This window comes from Cyprinodon tularosa, unplaced genomic scaffold, assembly GCF_016077235.1.
Source record: "Cyprinodon tularosa strain WSP-4 unplaced genomic scaffold, ASM1607723v1 ctg183, whole genome shotgun sequence".
NCBI classification, from domain to species: domain Eukaryota; kingdom Metazoa; phylum Chordata; class Actinopteri; order Cyprinodontiformes; family Cyprinodontidae; genus Cyprinodon; species Cyprinodon tularosa.
In genome coordinates, this window is record NW_024038631.1 from 585,785 (window position 1) to 607,673 (window position 21,889).

General features: G+C 37.9%; 1 protein-coding gene across 7 annotated transcripts in view; it reads left to right on the plus strand.

The window, feature by feature from the left end:
• sema6e (sema domain, transmembrane domain (TM), and cytoplasmic domain, (semaphorin) 6E) overlaps window positions 1–21,889 on the plus strand; it is a 200,590-nt gene that overhangs the window by 108,855 nt on the left and 69,846 nt on the right. For all 7 annotated transcript variants that reach the window (XM_038282462.1, XM_038282461.1, XM_038282460.1 and 4 more), the window contains 3 exons: window positions 9,313–9,515; window positions 15,482–15,596; window positions 18,107–18,164. In XM_038282462.1, the coding sequence (XP_038138390.1) occupies window positions 9,374–9,515; window positions 15,482–15,596; window positions 18,107–18,164 (315 nt within the window). In that variant the 5' untranslated portion in view covers window positions 9,313–9,373. The remainder of the gene's footprint in view (window positions 1–9,312; window positions 9,516–15,481; window positions 15,597–18,106; window positions 18,165–21,889) is intronic.

Genomic DNA, 21,889 nt, shown 5'->3' on the forward strand with positions numbered 1-21,889 from the left:
CGCAACCAAGCCTAATGGGTCGAAGACGCTATTAACGGTGGATAGCACTCCACGACGGGTGAACGGCTTGTCGTTGACTGCCACTTTAAATGTGAAGGTGTCAGAGTCTATGTTCCAGCACAAACCGAGACTTCTTTGCACTGGAGAACTTCTTTGTCAAGGCCCAGGTCTCTCAGGCCTGCAGCCAGGTCTTCAGGTTTGAAGGCTTGCATCACTGTGATGCTGTTAGAGGCGATTTTATGCAGTTTCAGATTTGATTCTGCCAGCGAAGCTTGAGTACGCTTGAGCAGATCAATAGCTTCAGTCTCTGACGGGAGGGAGATGAGCCCATCATCCACATAAAAGTGTCTTTCAACGAAGTGGCGCGAGTCAGAGCCATACTTTTGTTCACCTTCTTGGGCAGCTCTCCGGAGGCCGTATATAGCAACTGCCGGCGAAGGGCTGTTCCCGAACACATGTACTCGCATCCTGAGCTCCATCACTTCCTTAGTCAGATCGTTATCCTTGTGCCAGAGGAATCTTAAGAAGTCTCTGTGGTCTTCTCTCACCAAGAATCCATAGAACATTTGTTGGATGTCGGCAGTCAGTGCAACAAGCTCCTTTCTGAATCTTAGCAGCACTCCCAGGAGTGAGTTATTTAAGTCAGGGCCTGAAAGCAGGACGTTGTTAAGAGAGATGCCACATTCTTGTGCGCTCGAGTCAAATACAACTCGTATCTGACCCGGCTTCTGGGGGTGGTACACTCCGAAAATGGGTAAGTACCAACACTCTGCATTCTCAGGAAGAGGGGGAGCTTCTTCAGCATGTCCGTTTAAAAAAAGCCTCTCCATAAAGGCAACAAACGGTTCTTTCATTTCAGGATTTTTGTTCAGTGTACGTCGCAAGGAGTGGAGACGGGAGAGGGCTTGAGCATGATTATTTGGAAGGCGTGGCCTGGGGAACCTGAAAGGTAGGGGAGCAGTCCAGCTGTTCTTTTCATCTCTGTGGAACTCCTTTTCCATGACCTCCAGAAACTTTTCGTCCTCGAAAGATAAGGCCGGTTTGTCATCATTCTCTGTTCTCACGAACACACAGCATCCAAGCTTGTCCTGAGATGCTATGCCGTTGCCAGAACAGCTGGAGAGATGAGTAGAGGTGCCAGGTCTGTGCTCCCCGCCGTAGCTCACCTTTTCTTTGACGCTGATGTGTTCCTGACAGGGCGTCAGATAGGATGGACGTCCGTTCTGCAGGATGTTGGTCTTATAGACAGCCACAGTGGGTTTGTGAGCACTATCAATACAAACTTCCCCCACTATCACCCACCCCAAATCCAAACGCTGGGCAAAAGGTGCTTCGTGGGGCCCATTGATTTGCTGTCTCACCTTATGGGCACGTATGAGGTCTCTCCCCAGTAAGATCAGGATCTGCGCCTCAGGATCAGGCTCTGGGATGTAAGGCGCAACAGGTCTCAAGTGAGCGTGGGAAAGAGCGACCTCCGGTGAGGGGATTTCTGATCGATTGCTCATGATCTCATTACATTCAATGAGTGGTGGTAAGTCTAAACACAATTCACTATTTACTGCTTGTACCTGGAAGCCGACTGCCTTCCTTCCAGTCATTTCAACAGTGCCGGCACAAGTTCTCATCAGGTAGGGTGAAGGGTTGCCTTGGACACCAAAAAGCTGGAAAAACTCAGTTCTAGCCAGCGAACGATTGCTTTGGTCATCAAGGATGGCGTACATCTTGATTGAGCGTTCTTTCTGTCCTTGTGGGAAAACTTGAACCAAGCATATCTTTGCACAAGATCGTGCTGGGAGGCCTTCTCCGCAGACCTCAGTGCACCTTGATGTAATCTCTGAAGGCGTGTTGTTTTGCTGTTCTCTGTCTGGCTCAGTCATAGATGACACTGCTGGTGAGAGGTGTATGTCTGGATGCATGGCTGTGCAGTGTCGATCACTTTCACATTCGTAGCATTTCAGCTCCACAGAACAGTCTTTAGCCATGTGAGTAGCAGAGCAGCACCTAAAACATCGTCTGTGATCTCTTAGCAATCCTTTTCGTTCTGTTAGCGGTTTCATTTTAAAGGCCCTGCACTTTTCCAGAGGATGAGATTTGTTGTGAAGTGGGCAGTATTTAGCTGGATCACCACTGTTTTTCTTCTCCATCTCTGCTCTATACATTGAGTTCGAACCTGCAGCCGCTGACAAGTCTGTCTTATGGACGGCTATAGTCGTTCTCACACCGTCATGCTTCCCTATGGGCCTCTCATTACGGCAATAAGGGCGGTTGTTGTTTGTCAAGACAAAGCTGGGGTCATTTCTAGCTTTTGCTTCACTATTGACAAAGTCAGCAAAGAAGGAAAATGGGGGATAACTTACAGCATACTGTTCTTTGTATCTTGATCCAGTAGACAGCCATTTTTCTTGCAGGTTTATTGGCAGCTTTTCAACAATGGGGTTAATGCCCCGAGGTGTGTCAAGGTAGCTGAGTCCAGGTAAGTATCCATCATCTTTGGCTGAGAGCAGCTCCATGAGCAGGTCGCTAAGTTCTCTTAGTTTGATGTTCTCCCTTGAAGTGAGACGAGGAAAACTGTCCAACCGTTTGAATAGAGCACTCTCTATCACTTCGGGGGTGGCGTAGCACTCTCTGAGCCTTGTCCAAGACATATGAAGAGCAGCTTCAGGGTTAGTGACATGTACTGCTCGAATTATTTTAATGTGTTCAGATGATTCCTTTCCTAGCCATTTTACCAGGAGATCTAACTCTTCACTAGCTGTTAGGTGTAAGTCTTGAGTGGCGTTAAGGAAGGAGGACTGCCACGCTCTGAAGCTCTCAGGCTGATCATCAAACTTGGTAAGACCTGTCGTTACTAACTCTCTGCTTGCCAGATATTTAGCAAAGTCCATCATGTTAGCAGCTGGATTAATAGCAGAAGCCCTTGTGTGTCTTGGTGTGGTGGGAGAACCAACATGGCGGTAGTTGGGGCTTAATTCAGGGTCCTCCTGCCTTTTCATTGGCTGTGTCTCTTTTATATGGGGAGGGGACAGTGTGTCTGAGGCAGGTGTGTCAGGACTGAACCTGGTCTGAGCTTGATGGTTCAGATATGCCTCCGTTCGCCGTTGAACTACCTGTGGTGAGACGTCACTCCTGATGACACTGCCTATGTCCTCATATTCTGATCGTGCTGCAGCTTCTAAAATCTCAGCCTCTGCATTAGCAGCAGCAGCATCTTTTTCAAGTTCTAGTGCTTCTAGGTCTGCTTCTAGTGTAGCTTTTTCCAAATCTAATTTGGCTCTCTGTTTTTTCAATTCCAACTCTTTTTGTCCATATGTGACCCTGGCGCGTGCAGCTTCAGCTGCAGCTCTGGCCTTAGCAGCAGCGCTAGCCACTGAATGCTTGGAGGAAGACGTGCGCTTTGAGCTGGCTACTGATGCTGCCTTTTCATCCTTTTGCGTTGTCTGGGCTTCCATAACTGCAGCAGGCAAATCCCTCTGATGAAATGGTTTTTTACTGTACTGTTCTCTCTATGTGTTTTGCTCTTGCGTGAACACAGATAAACAGCCAGCCAAACTCCTTATTCAAGAGCCAGGAAGTGAGCGGCTTGCTCCTTTATTGTCTTCTTACAAAGTTAGTCAGCATTTCTGACTGCAATGAATTCGGTGTAAAACTAGAAAAGAAAGATACAAAAAAATGTCTTAAACAGCCATGTAAATATCAGTATTAACGTATCAAAGTATTAGCTGCTTAATATTAACTCAACAGGTATTCTCACAACAGGCTAGCACAGCAGCAAATTAGCAAGTAAACACAACACACACTGCTGTCACACAAAATATCAATAAAAGATATCAACACTTCTTATCGAATCTATAAACAAGGAGTAACACTTACAACCATTGCTTTCTGAGAGATTAGCTGCATTTTTGCGGTCCTGAGACGATGTATACACGTTTTTTCTCCTGCTAACGTTTTTACTTCCTACTTCCGGTTCGGCAGATTTTCAAAATAAAAGCACCCGAAAATACATAGAAAAATAAAGAACAGTATATTAACATTTCGAAGTTGTTTTTAAGTGTCTTTTAAACATATTAAACATATTCAGGGCAGAACACAGATGGAAAGAGAGCTTCAACCATTTCTCATTGCATTGTCTATCAAGATCAACAATGACTGTCATCTTATCCTTTCTTGTTGCTCACCCTGCTGATTTCTGGGGGGTTTGGATGAGGGGAATAACATGGTCATGAGAGAAGTTGATTTTTGTGTCTCTAAAGCTGTTTCCTTTTTGATGTGACCTTTATTTTTGAATAATTATACTGCTAAAGTACCCTGTAACAATCCACTTTGAGTTTTCTGGCAGAACCTGTCAGATTGTTCTTGAAAATGTCCTGGCATTTGCACGATGCCATACCATCACTAACATTACTGGGTCTTTTGGAAGAGAAAGGGGCCTACAACATGCCACATGTGTTACAATGCATATCAGGGGGCCATATATTAATCTTTTGTTCCTTACCAGACCTGCCTTGAGTTTTTGATATGAAAAACTCAATCTTAGTCACATTTAAAGAGTTCTAGGTGCAGTCTCAGTAGCATTTAGTAAACCTTCCCTGCCATGCTTCTGAAACAACCGCTTGGTAGGTAGCATCCAACAGAAGGAACTGAAGAACTCAAGAAGCTGATTTATACTGCAGTTTGTACTGCAGACATGTACGCCACTACGGATTTTTGACATAAATTATGTCCTTCCTTCTAAGACCGGTCTTTTGCCTGCGAAATTTACCTACAAAGACCAGAGAGCGGTCCTGCTTTAGGTGAAATGCCTCGTTTTTTTTTCTAAGTACATCATATCACCCCACAGATAAAAGGTTTGCTGTTGGTCAATGTGAATGTAAGATAATCAATCGGACGTCCCTGTATCCCAGAAACCTTTATCCTCTAAAGTGGTACAACTGTCAATGTCTCCAGGATGGCTTAACGAGTCCAGTTCATTAAAAAGTGAACGATTGGAGCCCTCCCTCCCAAACCTGTGAGTACAGAGAGCAGGCTGTGGATGGGATAAGCGGTGGCTTATTTCCCGTTGACAGCTGTCAGCTCATCAGCCTCCCACTCCCTCTTCAGACATGCAGTCATTAACCCATCGACTCTCTGTTAGGATGAATTAAGAAAGTTAAGACTTCCACTGGGGGCTGTTTCAGTAATGCATTTACATGGCAGGTAAACAGGGTATCTTCGCAGCTTATCTGTTTCTATGGCAACCATTTAGACCCAAGAGGGTAAATGTGACAGACATAACCTCTATGTTGAATTTCGATATAGGCTTTTTTCACTTTTTTATATTTGAAGTTTCCTTTGCAGTGCAGCAGTATATAATCTGTTTTAAAATCTGCTTTGGTGTCTATAAATATGTGTTTGTCTGGTCTTCTTTATGTTTGAGCAGATCTTTGGGTCATTTGCAGCTCCTTGTTTTCCACATAAACTTGATTTGAACTCAGGACAGATGTGTTGAGGACTAATATATCTCCTTATATGGGATGCGTTTTGTAACAGCCTTCTAAAGGCTGTTTTGTTTGTTTATAACAGACTGTGGGTGTTAAAATCAACCATTGTGTTTTCTTTGCCCTTGCTAAAGGTTTCTTCTAAATTTGCAATGAAATCATAATCAGGGGCTTTAATGCATCCCTAAGATAAGCCCTTCACAATATCCTCCTTGTGGTAAATCTCACATTATAAAATAAACAATTTGAAACAGAGATGCATACAAATGAAACATGTTGCTGATATTTCCTAAAAAAAAAACTCTTTTGAAGAGTGTAGTATGGTGTTGAGCAGGGGGGGATTTACCATTAGGCAATACTAGGCAGTTGCCTAGGGCCCCAAGTTCCTGGGGGCCCCATAAAACTCTGTTTACATGTATAGTTAATAGAACTATTCCTTATTTGTGCACATTAATTATGTTTTTGATAAAAATCCTTTGGCTAAAATGCCATCAGAATGCTGATAAATAGAGAGGAAAAAGGGACAAGAAGAGAGGGACAAAACCTAGAACAAATAATGGATGTCTATTCTATTAACATTTCTCTATCTGTAGAATGGGTCTCTTTTATGGGTTTTCTTCTCAGGGGGCCCCCTGCCTGTTTGCCTAGGGCCCCAAATTTCCTAAATCCGCCCCTGGTGTTGAGTAAGTCATTGTGTTCACTGTTTGTCTTGTTTTGCATGCATCATTGTCTGCTGGCTGTGTTCCCTGAGTTAGGGAGGTTGTCAGGGAGTTTAGTCTGATTTCTGCTTTCCTCATGAGAAAATAATGTTCCCTGGATGTGCTGCACATGGAGGCTGCTGGTGCATTTTAATAAATGAAGTTGCTTGTATTCTGTGGATCTTTTTGATATTTGCACTCATGTTTATCTTCTGTTTTATAGCACTTTAAGGATGCACATAAGCTAATTCCACTGGTTGCTTTAGACATTTAAGGAGATGTTCAGTGTTGACTTATTTCGCTGAATAATTCCACCATGCCTTTGTAAAAATGGCTGCATTATTAGGCAAGGGGAAGCAAACCATTGCATATGAGGCTAACCTAACAGATATATTACCCTCATTTATTGGCTAAGGCAGCCCTAACCATTGTAATTCACAAAGTAAACACACCCAGCCTCCCTCCAGCTTTATATCTGTTTATAAGGTTGTAATTATTGCTTGGCTTCACTTCTAAATGCAGTGTTCTCTCCTACATTTCAATTAAGTAAATCTTCTCAGTATAGATTATATTTTTGGCTTACTTTGTGGGCTTATATTCTTCATTTACCTAAAACATGTGACCGAAGGATTAAAGTGCATAAATCTGTAAAAGCAGTAACCTGACTCATTGTTTTGCCATGAATGCTGTCATCACAGTTTACAGCTGAGCTGTAATTTAAAACCCCCTTATTTTAACTCATCTACCTTCCTTATTTTTATATACATTTTCTGTACCTTTTTAGGTCTTGCAACATTTAAATCACTTGAATCATCTATAGTCCTGAAGAAAACTATTTGATTATCCTCATTCTATTCAATTGTTGTTGTTGTTGTTTTTAAATGGCTATTAACTGAAGAATTGAATAATTAAAAAAGAGAATATTTTGGATTAAAGGTTGATCATTTTCTACCTCAAAATCTATTGTTTTTTCATTGGTTCATTCAATTTGGAATCTCAGTTTCATGTTCTCTTTGTGCTGATCAATCAAACGTACATATTCAGACTTACAGATACACATCTTCAATACTTATGTGGAAAAACAGTATTTGTCTTTAGCTGTTTAGGTTCAGTCATCAAAATTGAGCACATTTATCATTTCATGGTTTTGGTTTGGCACACAGCAACAACATCTTCACTTGAATTTACAAATTTCAAAAGGGCAACTTTTTTTTTTTTTTTAAGTTAAACACTGTAAAATAACAATAAAATATGCATACTTGGTTTTATTTTTTGTTTTTAAAAAGAGTCCAAAATATGTAGATGTCCTATTGTTGCTTTTTAGATTAAAGATTTTATGATAATTGTAGTGTGGAAGTCAGTCTTTCATTTTTATAAAATTAATAAACTTTATTAGATTCTGAACACAGATATCATTAGCTAAAACAATGTAACTGAAAATAAGGAAATTTGATGCTAATACGGTGTTCCTTTAACTAGTTTGGTAGCAATCAAAGCACAATTAGTAATAAGAATGAGCACTGTTAGCTTCCAGGTATTTAGCATTGGGAGGTTACAGTAATTAATGAAGCATACTAAGATGAGAATTAGTTTGGGAGTTTCTAAATGAAGAGAAACTGCTATATCCCCTGCCTAAAAACTTAAAGGTATAGTGGGGGATTTTTGCAAATTTTTGAAAAGTCCTGCCTTCTCCACTTAAAAATGAATAAATAAATAAACAACCCTGTACCTGCTCCTGAGAGAAAACGCCTATTAAACGCGTGCAAGATCATGCACAAGTCCATTTCTCCTCATGAACGCTCTATTTAAAAGTTGCTGTTTGCATCCCTCATTCAAGCTTACTTTCCAAAAGAAGATTTGCAATTTTTCCATTATGTCAGACTCACCATCGGTGAGGTAAACATATCACAAGAATGATTGACAATTAGGAGGACACCTTATTTTGATGATCCATCTGGAAAAAGAACATCCTCCACTATACCTTTAATAAATACCACAAGTTATCCACATATTTCTTGGTGTTCTGTACGATTCAGTTTTGCTCCATTTATGTTAAAGTTATTGAGAACTGCTACCAAGTTTTGATGTTTTTTATTTTCCAAACTTTGACATTTCTAGCTCGGAGCCTTTTTGTTTCTCCCAGCTGCCATGCTCCAGGAATGAATTGGGGTTTTAGTTCAGGCTGACTCAGAAGTCATTAGTGTGGTTACACTTTCCTATCTCCATGGTTCATGACCTGCAGCTTACAATGAGTGGACCATATAAACCCTTTGGTGCTCACTCAGTCTGCAAAAAACAATGCTGAACTTTGCATCCGCTGCTGCAGAATTAAATTCCCTTTATCTGCTGCCTAGACTCCTTAAGTAATAGTCTGATGCACATTTTGTTTTACACATATAAGTGTTTAATATAAAAGAGAAACCTACTTCCTCAATTTCTCTAAAGTGACCTTGTTGAGTTGTAAGCAAAGCTTTAGAACAGCTATTTGCTGATCCATGTATTATCTTGGAGTTGTTTTTAAAAGATCATGTACAGCAATATTTTGTCTAAACATTACAACTAAATAATATATTGGAAATAAATCCTAATGGTTTTATCAGTGTTTGCAACATTACGTTTTCAGAGAACCCCTTGGATGTAATATGTGTTAGAATATAAACTTATGTGCATGGTGTGCACATTTGTCATGTCAGTAATGTATTTGGTCTTTTTAATAGACTTCCTCTGAGCGCAGTGATCACACTAGAGGTATATCAAGAGCCATCAGGATGTTGTTATGAAAGGTCATAACTGTAAAGTGTCTGCTATAAAAGACATTTATATGTGGCGAATGTTGCATTTGATCACACAAACTGCTTCTTGCAAGCTTGTAATTGTTGATGGTACAGTACTTATCTGACATCTATCCACCCACTTTGATTTTATTTTTGTTAGCTTTTTATGTCTACAGGTTAGCGGATGCTCAATTCCATCTTCCCATTGAATTGTGTGAGAGGGTGTTTTCTGTAGCTTCTTTTATTTGGTTTAGTTTCATCCACCTAACTGAAATATAAAAATAAAGAAACACAATTATGACTAATCCAGTTTAATTCCCTTCAGTTTGATATGGATTTGAACAATTTTGTGTCTCTTTTTAGGTGCGTCGGGGGAGTCTGGTGTTGACCATGTGTTTCCAGTAAGGTCTCCTCTTTTGCCAACATGACGCTGACGTCCGGATCGCCTCGACCCGTCCTGCCAGCCTTTCTGGCTCTCACCTTAGCCGCCTTTTTACCTCAGCTGTCCTCAGGAGCTGCACCATTTCCCCAAGACCTAGAACCAATCAGCATTGTGGGCAGAGAAAGTAAGTTGAAAATAAGCTGTGTTGCCATGGTGAACATTGTTGAGGGAGTAATTGTGAAGCAAGCGGAGGGTCCCCAAGGGATTATACATCATCAGCAGGAGGCATTTCTTAGTGAAATGTGTTTAAGGCTGTTTGTTGAAAGTACATTTGTGGAGTTTAGTCATCCTTCTTTAAAATATTTTAATGAGTTATTGTTTCCTTTTAATATTAAAATCATTGCAGTGTTAAAAAAAAAAAACTAATAATCAGAATCTGACCACAAACTCTGATTTCAAACCAGTGCAGTTAAAACACCCTACACTAAATATGAAATGAAATAGCTTTTTGGTTAAAACGTTTTGCATCTATGCACGGTTTTTTAAAATTTGCATCACAACTTTCCTCTGCTGTTCCTTCTGTTTGATAAACTTGAAGTGTTTCATTTTTTCTGTGTTTTTTTTTACAAGGTTGTGGACAACAAGCCAAATTATGAGTCATTGTAAGATGTTTCTCCAAAACATGTACTCATTACCTCCTAATAAGAACTGACTTTTAGCTCATTGGTTTATGCAGAAAATCAATTTTTTTTTACAACATTTTACAATAATTTTAAATAATGTTTTAACAAAATTATTGTTTTAGATAAAATGAACTTATTTTTAATTGCTTTAAGTTTTTTTTCATTATTAAATCAACGCACACCCTAACATAAAGAAAAGGTTTATGATTTTCCGTCAGGACTCTGCAGTGTTTTTTCTTTTGTTACATGTTCTTCTTTCCATTATTGCCATTAGGATTAACCTTTGTGTGAATCTTCATCCTTCCATTTGCTGAGGCACCTGAATTTACCTAATGAGGAACAATGAAGGATATTTGTTTTCTATGATGTGAATGATAAAAAATACTATTACAGTAACTGTAACAAAAATGATAAGAGTAATACATGTATTCACAAATATGATTGAAATAATAATCAGTCTTCAAGCACAATATTCAAACATTGCATGAAACTTGGTTTGAATTCTGCCAGTTGCCAGAAGCTGATAAAAATCTATAACTAAGTACCGCTATGAAATAAAAATTTAAGAAAAAGGTTTTACTGCGCACTTTGACACGGACACACTGTCTTTAACATAATGTCAAGAGACTTATCTGTAGCTTCCTGTCTTTGAAGAGGTCTACAGAAGGGGACTTGGCTACCAACATTATGGCCCATAATTGATTTAAGAGGTGCCAGAGATGATAGCTCTCATGCTGTAATTGATCTATCTGGAAAAGAGGAACGCAACCATTAGCAGAAATAGCTGCACTAATAGTACTATATGTGGAGCTCCGTCCTAGGTGTAATGAGAGCAATTTGTCACCTCTGGTTCAAGCAGGTGACACGAGGGGACAAGGTCTCTCACAACTTTGACATGTCCATTATGAATCGTAGTACTTTGTCTGAATGAAGTCTATGAAATTAAACTGAAATGACTTCTCCTTGTGAGAAATGGGAAGAAACTGTGTTTGCATCGTAAACTTATTTGTGTCACATTGCATGGACTGTAAAGTCAGTAAAACATCTAAACACAGATGTCTAGCTTACTATTAAGTTAGATTATTTATCTAAATCTTCCTTCATAAAAGTCAAAGCTGTGTTTTTGGTAATTTGTTTCTTAGCTGGATTCTAGCTCTTAGTGCTACCAGCTTTATGACTGATCAAAGGGCAAGCAGTAAAAAAAAAAAGACTGTATCTAATGGCTCTTCTTTTATGTGGTCCTTTCCATCAAACATCCTCCAAGCAAGTTGGGAGAACACATTATGTTCCAGCTCATCTAGTTTGCATTGCCTAAAAACAGCTTACAGCTTTGAAACAGTGAACTAATTCTATACAGTGGTTGAAAGCACAGAGCGTACTGTTTAATCGTTCCCTTTGCATAGGCAGCATTCTGTGTAAACCAGAATATTAACTGAACACCTCTGCAACTTTCTTTATTTGCAAGATCAGAGATGAAATACGACTCAGGAAATGTAGTGTCCAAAACACTTCAAATATTGTATGTGTTAAGAGTCTATCAGTACTACACAACAGAGTTTTATTTTACTCCTGTTCACTCACAAATATGCAGTAAATTGCAGTAATGAAAGTAAAATTACATAAAAAAAATGAACAATAAAAATAATTGCATAAAGAAAATATAAATGTTAATCTGTAAAGACCAAACAAAAAAAAAAAAAAAACTACAATCATTCAAATCTGTTGAAATTATTCAGTGGATTCATGAATATACATTCAGTAATGAAGCCAGAAACATTTGTTGGGCATGGCCATCCTCATAACATTTATTGGGACTCATGTTCACCTTTTTACAAAGTAAAGCTTGTTAAGTGCTTTTGCTCTGCTTATCTTACCCTTTTCATTAGAATCTTTATTGACGTGTGCATTGCAGGTGCAAATGTAAGAAAATAAAAGGGGTTAGGTTACATACCTTTGAAAAAAGACCAAAAACAATCAGATCATGGAAAAATAATATATATATGTATATATATATATATATATATATATATATATATATATATATATATATATATAAACCAAGCAGAAAACCAGAAATTTGCCACAGCTAGTTCAAGGAATAGTACACCCAAAACATGATTAGCCTTCATTTTCTACTCACCCCCATGCTGAACAACACTCTTCTGGATGCTACCCACTCAAGACACTTGGAATACATTGGACGAGCAGTATGGAGGAATATTGACACGTTTTTTGTGGACTTTTATGGACCTTTCTGTCTCGGGCGCCATAGACCTCCATTATTTGAATGTCAGCAGACAGCAAGAAGCCTCCCAGATCTCCAGATGCATTTGAGATATCAAAAAAGTACTCCAGAGTGTTGTTCAGCATGGGGGTGAGTAGAAAATGAAGGCTAATCATGTTTTGGGTGTACTATTCCTTTAAAGCAGTCCTGTAGTTAATTTTGGCTCCTCCCCAGTGGAAAAAAAGCTGTAATGTTTTGCCGGAAGACAGCATTTCCCATGACCAGCGCAAAGCAAGGTAAAATCCTGATCAGTTGGTCCCCTAGAAACACAACAAAATTTTTGATTCCAGTGGCTATGTGAAAGACGATTAGCGATGAGGTAATGAATCTAACTGGGGAGGAACAATGTCATTTGACGATTTTTAAAATAAGAAACAACTAACTTTGGTTTATTAACGTATTCGTGCACTGCCACCCCCTATATATTAACGTGCAATTTGAGTCTTGGAATTAATAGTTTTTATTGGGGTGCTTTTTCACACTGGTTGTTGGATTTTAATGTTTTTGCAACTTCACTGATCTTCTTAGCCCCAGGGCTTCCTTGTTTACCCCATACACACATTTCCAGTATCGTACCCTCATTGTTAACTTACGTATACAGTTTCTATTAGTTTAGTTTAGCTTAAATTCAGCAAAAATAAAGCATAAACACAAAAATAACTGAAAAGAAATTCTTTCAGCAAACTTTGTATGCAACCGGAGTGCGCTACCGTCATTAAAAAAAATCTCTTATAATGCAACTATTCACCTTTAAGCATCGACCCCTTTCATCTCTCTTTAGTTAGTGTGTCACTTCCGTTATGGGTAGTGCATGTGCATACGAATAAATGGTGCAAGATTTTAAATTACTATTATCTGAATTATTCAAAGTATAAATTATAGAATTACTTTCACTTTGAAACACAGTTGATGTGGCCAGGTGACAGCTGGCAGCAACAAACTGCTGTGAATAACCAGGCGTGAGGACACATAGTGTCAATGCCCCACTCTGTGTTGCACAGACAGGCGTGTGGTGGGCTTATAAGCCTTCTTTTGTCTTTCCAAAGCCACTCGGCAAATTAGCTCCTCTTCCCGTTACAATGGTGGCATGGCTGAAGAGGAATGTAGAAATAGTGATGTAGGAAAGTGGTACACTAATCTATGAAATATAAGACATTTATGTACAGTAAATAGAGTCTGTGGGAGGCTTTGATCCTTTTATCTTACTTGTGAAGTAAAAACTTTAACCATGAAGGAGTTGAAAAGAATTGACAGGCCAAAGTGATAAATCACCACAAGTTGTGTTTATAGCAAAAAGTGGAGAAGAATTTAAATATTTGACTAATTAGAGTAAAAGGGGTGGTAGTGGTGGTGTGGTTATTTATAATGATGCTAATGAAGGCCACCAGTCAAAACGTGGCCTTTTAATAAATTTGGTTCCATGTACTTCAAGTGAAAAAGAAGTTTTCACTGTCTCTTGCGCCTTGGAGGTTTTGGAATTTGTTCCAGAGTTTTATTTATCACTTCCTTTACCATTTAAATTATAAAAATTTAGAAAAGGTGTTCAGGATCAATTTCATTTAAATTTACTGATTTTAACTACTGTAAAAGAAAACAACACATTCCATGACAAACATTCACTTTAGATATCCGTTGTATTAGAAGGTTTGAAACTAATTGATGTTGGTTGCTGTTGAATGCGATATTCAAACTAGACACAGCAACACAATGTTACTTTTGCTTATTGTAATGTGCAGAAGCAATTTTGGGTCAAACGGCCCCGTAAGGTTATGAATATTGGTTTCCCATCTAAAAAGGGTCTTTGATTTGCTTCCAACTTTTTCCTCATGCTAAGATACCTTGAAATCCCTGTAAAAATAATGATATAACCTAATTTGTTAGGAAGTAAATTGGGCCGTTCATTAGACAACATATTCAGCATTTAAACAAACTTTGGGCTTTAAGATTGTTTGTCAACATGATTGGTTAAGGAGGCTCTCTGCTCTCTGTAAAGACGCTATTTCAGGTATTTACATTCTTTTTTAGTAGACAATCTTTGTCATGTAAGAAAGCAGCCAGGAAAGCACTGAATGCTGGCTTTATCGATACATCATCAGCATTTTTTAGCAGATTTAAATATGTGCTTAGTAGCAGAGAAAGTCTCTCATATAGATGATGTCTTGGTGTCAGTGTTGAAGCTGACTAATTTTTATTTTGGTTAGTTTTTTTATGCCGAGTACTTTCAAGGGACGTCAATCTACTGACAGAATGTCATCTTGTCATTTAAACTTCTGGACACCATCAATCATTGTTAAAGCGTCCAGTGAGTTAATATGCTGCTTAAGAAGAGTCGGAAGGGAAAAAGGAATTTACATTCAGCTGAAGAGAAAGATAGAAATGAAAATCTACTTTAATGGAATATGGAGCTGATGTATCACTCTTTCTATTCGCTCCGTCTACCTGGCCTCATCTTATCTTGCAATTTTTGTGCAACAGCACATTCAGATTTTTCTTTCTTTTTATGCCAGAATGCACCTTATTCCTCCCAAACTGCATTGTACTTTTTTCTTTTGGTATTTCAAAATGTTTTTTGCAAGGTTAAACCATTTATATAGCACTGGTGACATCACCAAATTGAACTCCTGTGACCTCCGAACAGATGATTGCTATTTTAATGTGGGTTGACCCAGACAGACAGTCTCTCCATTGAAATCATTTTATTTTGTTGCCTTGTCTCTACTTGGCATACTCCCCAGACGAGTCTGTTCAGAATCACTTACCAGAAGCCATTTATTTAAATCAGATTGACTTTGGTGACATGAGTCCCTAATTTGCAACTTGGGATGTCTTTTTTTTTTTTTTGCTTGCTTTTCCACCTCTACAAGTGCACATTAGCATAGACTTAATGCTTGATTTTATAAGTAGAATATTTTAGATTCTAACCTTGAGTCGGGTATTTAAACCTGCAAATAATAATGTGGATAAATGTTGCACAGCTGCATGAAACTGATACTTATAAAGAACTTCAAACCTCTCAGAACATGAGAGGATAGTTTTTTACAGCTTTTACAAAGCCCTATTAATGGTATGTCTTGAACTTTTTAACTGTAAACTTCAACAAAACATTAAAATTTACATATTTTTCAGACTTGGTTGAAATATATTCTAAAACATTTCCTTCTCTCCTTGTTGTGAACCCTGCAGCCTCGTACCTCTACCCCAGCTTCCAGGGGCTCATGTCAGACAATGACACCATCCGCCTGGGCCTGGACTTCCAGAGGATGCTGAGGATCAACCACATGCTTTACATTGCAGCTAGGTTAGTCCTAACTTAGTTATAGATCCAATCGTGTTTTTATTTGTTTGAAGTAAAATCTTTTTATATTATCTCTATGTTCTGGTTTTCTGAAGTGACCAAACCAATGATGGCTTCTAAAGTGCAGCGCAGTTCCCTTATTAATCAGTTCTTGCTACTGATGAACCTTTTTTAAATATATCCCCTGTTAAAGGTAAAAAAAAAGAATTGAAAATGACCAAACTTGGTCAGTTGTTCCAGGTTCAAGTGGTAGTAGGGAGATCCAGAACTAGGATCATATGTTCATGTTCGCATGAAGCAATGTACCGCTAGTGTTCATCTTCATAGTGTTTACTTAGTCCTTTTTAAGCCCAAAAACAATTTGATCTCACTCTTATCCCTCTTGGCATAATTTATTTTTTATTTTTTTTGCACTGTTCCACTCTTGATCTTGAGCTTTACTCTTTCTTTTCATGATTCTGTTGGGCATTGCTTGCTTTCGTCACATGGTTTTGTTCAACTAAATACATCAAATATTTTTACAAACATGGCAAAATAAAGTGTGAAATACAGAAATAAAATATAGGAAGCCGGCACAGCATCATAATTTCATTGGACAGCCTTTATTATGCTGCCAGACAGCTTCTGTCATAGAAACTTGTAAAGTAGTACTTGTAAAATAGTGCTAGGTTGTGCCTCTATATTATTTTTTTATGCTAAATACATATTTTTAGTTCATGGCCATGTCAAGGAAATCATTAATTTATTTGATATCTTTCTTACAAATCAATCGGTTCGATATGTAAGCGGATCTACAGTCAACTTTGATTATGTGCGTTAGTACAGGGAGACAACTTATATTTTTACACGATTTTATCACATTTGATCAAAGTTTTAATAAGATTGGTTAATGTATTGATTTATCAATCAAGAATTTAAACTTGCACATTTCTAAAGTAATTAGAAGCACAACATGTAAGAATTTAAATTGGGGGGGTCATATCAAGTTACCTGGTTGAGGTATATCTACAACTACTACATCTGAATAGGACACTTGAAAAGAAAGAGTTTAGGGGAAATGGTGATAATTTAAAAAACACTATAAAGTTTAAGACGAGTAAATATTCCTAAAGTGTCTGAAGAATCATTACATTCAATCACTTAGTAGGGTAACTTTTACTAAAATTTTTGCTCTTAACATACCTTTTACATAATTGGTCACATGCAAAATGTCTCCATATGTGTAGATTGAGATGAATAGCAAAAAATTAAATCTGTTTATTATAAAACAAGAGTTTGTTTTATTTTTGTAAAAAAAAGAAGAAAAAAAAGTCAACAACAGATATTGTGGGGGAAAAAAACCTAGAAATTAAACCAACGTTGTTTTACTTTTCTTATTTCTATTATACTTTCTGGGGTAATTCTTCTTTAAAAATGTTTCCATCATTATATAATAACACTTTTAAACTGATTTTAATAGTGATAAACATAGTGATCTTTTGTTTTTCTTTAGTTTGTTGGGCGTCCACACTAGCATAGGGGAGCAAAGCACTTTCACCTAAACATACCTAAAAGAAAATTCTCTGGCTTATGTATTTGGCCACCCAGATGATGTTTTTTATAACTATTTTGAAAATCTAAGTTTTTATTTATAGTTAAAACTTGTTTCACTTTGATTATCGACACAGAAACATTAAATAGGTCTAACACCTTTTAACAGGTCTTTGCTCTAAACTTTGCTCGATTTATGGCGAATAATGTTGGTGCATAATCCTTCGAACAGTACAGTTTAAATAGGGTTTTGTACAGTTAACTTCTTAATTTATATTTTAATAATTCAAATAATGAGGCAAATTCCTAAAGTGGAAAAGAGAAAATCAAATTTGATAAATTATCAAACTGTCTTTAAGGGGCTTAAAAACAGAAACTTACTGTTATTTAAAGGGTTTCAAGTTTTTAATGAGCCTAATGGATGTTTCTATATCATCTCTTCCTAATAAAACCTTTCCTAACTCCATTCTTCCCCAATACAATTTCTTTGGGTAATTATCTAAAAGGTACAATGCTCTACCTTCTCCTTTTTGCAAAAACAAGTTCTGCTTCAGTTTTTGGCTCCATCCCAAACTGCAGTTCCTGCTTGCCAAGAAATCCATCTACAGAGGTATAGAGAGCCATGATATACCTAAATTGGCTTAATATTTTCCACAGCTGCATGCAACGCACTGTGTGCCTCATTTCACTTAGTAAATCATGTGGGTTTTGTCAATAGTTGAGGAAAAACTTTCATAAGGATTTAATGCCAGAAATCCAACAAACTTTTTTTTCATCTTCCAGGCGTTTTTTTTTTTTTTTCTGTACGGCTGGGATCAATTTCTCTGAGTGAAATCAAAGCTTTTGTTTTTTTTTTTTCTTTTTTTTTTGGTTGGACTGCTTAGATAAAAATATTATTGAAGTTTGTATTCAAAAGGCTTACAGAGTTAATAGAAGCTTGAGGAGATGATCCTGTCTCTGTCCTAACCCTCTGTCTCTTGCAGGGACCATGTTTTTGCAATCAATCTCGGCACCTCGTCTGAGCAGATCATCCCGCAGCAGGTAAGAAAATCTTTCCACTGAGATGATTGAAAATATCCCTCTCTTGGTTTATATACACTGTATTGCCAAAAGTATTTGCTCACCCATCCAAATTATTGAATCAGGTGTTCCAATAACTTCAATGGCCACAGGTGTAGAAAATCAAGCACGTAGGCATCCAGACTGTTGTTTCATTTGTGATAGAATGGGTCACACTCAGAAGCTCAGGGAATTCCTTGCTCCTAAAATGGAAATGTTTGGAAACAAATGCAGCTCAGCTATGAAGTGGTAGGCCACGTAAAGCAACAGTGCGGGGTCAGCGGATGCTGTCGCCCAAAGTGCGAAGATGTATCAAACTTTGTGCAGAGTCAATCACTACACCAATACTTCACTTTGAAGCTTGGCTATGAGTGATGTTTCAGAGGTTTTATTTTTTTTATCTATTTTTTTTTTTTTAATAGCTTGTCAGAGTATCCAGAACAGGTCATATATCGCAAAAACCCACATCATTCATGCAGCCCACAAAGCTGTTTTTCAAGCTTCCCTTATGAAAATAAACAGGTTTAGCAAAATGTAGCTGCACAGCTTTAGATCGGCACATTTTAACAAATAACAACTGTCATTCCATTATCAGGGTTTGCTGTTTTGTGATTGCCAATGATTTCTTTAATACCATTTTAGGAGGATGCTGTAGTTCAGATGCCATGAATTCAAAATCTAAGTGCCCATAACATTATTAAGCTGTTGCAGGGATCCAACCCAGCATTGATTCTCATAGATCTATATTCCTTTGTGACTGAGATGCTGAAATCCTTAGAAAATAGTGGAGCAACTGTTAGGATGGAAAAGAAGGGATAAGTCGGGCAGATGGAGGTTGATGATGTTGATACTGTCATCACTATATTCAATGATAATAATAGTATCTCAGTTGAACATTTTCCTGATAGTGTCTTAACTAAATATTATCAAGAAGGATTTTGTTGAAGATAACACCAGAAATCTCCAGAATTTAGGCAAAAGACATTCATGTCTTTTTTTCATTTCTTTCTGAAGTACACCGTTTCCAAAAACAAACAGAAACAAGCCTTTGTAATGTTTGTTAGTGATTATTTTCTACCCTTTTGCCTCCTTTTTTCATCAGTGTATTAAGCAATCGTTCTCCAGACATGCGTCGACCCCAGATGAAATTGTGCTTTTGTTCCCTTGTTCTCCCCTATCTGAATCTCATTTGTCAGACATGATTGCACTTAAATAAAGGCTCTCTCAGGTCTAAACTTTTTGTTTGCCTGTATTTAGATTAGCCTCAAACATGAATATTTGTTTTGATAAGGGCACTACTTGATGTCAAGTAGATCTGCGCTGCTGATTTGGATAAAGGCTGTTTCACAATGAAATGGGAACTTGCAAGCACCACTGTGTTCGGCTCCTATATGAGAAGCTCAATATTGAATGTTTTAACATTATGCATTTTTTATTCATTCACTCAAACTTCTCCATCCTCCTGTATAACAGCGGCAACTGAGTGGAAAATTATAAAGCCTGTTCCCATATTCTCCTTCTCATTCTCCCTTCTTTCTGTTATCCATCTCAGCTAGATCATTAGTGTGTGACTGACTCATACCACTAGAAAATGGTGCGTCCTCATCACAGATTCATTCCTTTTATGCAAGCTCATTTTTACCGCCTCTTCATTTTTCACACCAGGCGTTCATTCACAGTCTCCCTTCCATTGATCTCCCCTGACTTGAGTGGCTCTACCTTTTTTATTAGTAAACCAAATCAGGCTTAGAGGAGAACCAGATTATTACCATAATGCTGACTTCTACTGATGTGTGTCAGTTCTTCAAAAGGTTGTGCCAGAGGTACTATAAGAAAAGATAGTTGGCTGTGCGCCTTTCTCATGTTTTTTGCTTTAACAGATCTTAACTCGAAGTGAAGGATCTTAGAGATGTACAATTTTACCCGTTTTTTGTTGTTTTTTTTCTATCAATCTGGAACCAGACCTAAAACTTGCATTATTTAGTTTTGCTTTTGCATTCTATATTTTATGAAGTCAGAATTCTGCCAAAAATGCACATGCTTAATAAATACTGATACGAGAAGTTTTATTTAAAACTAGTGTTGCACCGATACCGATACCAGTATCAGACGGGGCCCCGATACTGCCCTAAAATGGTGGTATCGGTATCGGCGAGTACCAACAAATAGTGCACCGATACCATTTTGAGAGCTATAAGTTTATTCAACTATTGTCACCCATTCCAGGTAGGCAATAAAAAGTTCTACTGGATTCACTTTGTATTAGATTTTTTCCTGCTTCACAAAGGTAGGCAGCAGCTTGACAAAGCCATGATGGCAATTATTTTACATTATTATGGTATCGTCGATACTGCACAGCCAGGTATCGGGTATCGGTATCGGGTCCAAAAAATGGCATCGGTGCAACACTATTTAAAACACACGCATGTAAACTACTCTCCATGTTCACATCTGTGCTTGCAGGTGTGATATTAAAGCCGCCCAATTTTCACATTGCATCCTTCTTCTCTGCACTCGTGGCTTGCTTCTTATGTGTCTTTAGATTCATTCTGGACCTGTTTTTGCATGTATGGCAATGTTTTGGTTACACTTTAAGGTTGTAAAATCTTACACTTAGTAAGTAAACTACTTATGATTGGCTAATGTTAAGGAAATCTTGCATCAACTGTTTTCTTCCAAATTTGCTGCTGGTAAAATTAGCAAATCTAAGGTGAGCACTTTCCTGAAATACAAATTTGTTGACATTTCCGTTTCATAGATAGAAACAAATTCATCTCATCACGGTTAAATTTAGGATTTCGGAAGATTAATAAAATGAATAAATCAATAGTGTTATTAATAGAAAACTAGAACCGTGTCTCTGATCTGGGGAGAGGGATGGGGTGTTAATGGAGACGTCAAGGGTGGTTACGAGGGTTTTCCAATTTGTTGGGCCTAAAGAGCTCTGCCACCCCCTAAGGGGACAGTGACATGTGGAAAATAAATAAAAACAGAAAAGTACATACAAACATTTCTCCAACATGTGGAGACAGAGTTCCTCCACCTCTTCAGAAAAAATGCATCAAATACTCATTCCGTTCACATCTACATATGTATGAGAATTAGGTTTTTCTGTGTTAACATGGATCAAAAACAAGTAGTGGTCTAGCCTGCAGGTAATTGTTGAGATTTTACTCTTAACAATTCATGCATGAGTTTCCATAACTGTCCTCCTGGTTGTTGCTTTAATACAACCACCTTTTTTAATTGCTAAGAGGCAGTCATTTCAGTTCATTGTCTTGATTCTCAAATGTCTGTAGACACCAGAGCTGAAGCCAAACCTAACCTGTGAGCTGCTCCCTCCTAAAGGGCTGAATAATCAAGAAACATGACAACAGGCCTGTTTAACATCTAATATTTTTATTTATTCATCTTAAGTAAAGGAGAACATAATAATAATATCTCCCAGATGGGATATAAATGGCGCTTCAACATCTGTTAGCAGCAGTTCTGTTTATCGCTTTGAATCCTGGAATACATTAACTTACTGCAGAAAATACCCAATCAAAATGTCCATCAGATCTCAGTCTATTATTTCATTTAAAGGCTGAAGGCTTTCAGAGCAGGATGCAAAAAAATCTTTGAGTAAACAGCCTGCTTCTACCTGGTAATGGTGGACCAGATTTTTATATTGGTTTGGTTCCTTCTAAATGGCCTATTAGAGCAAT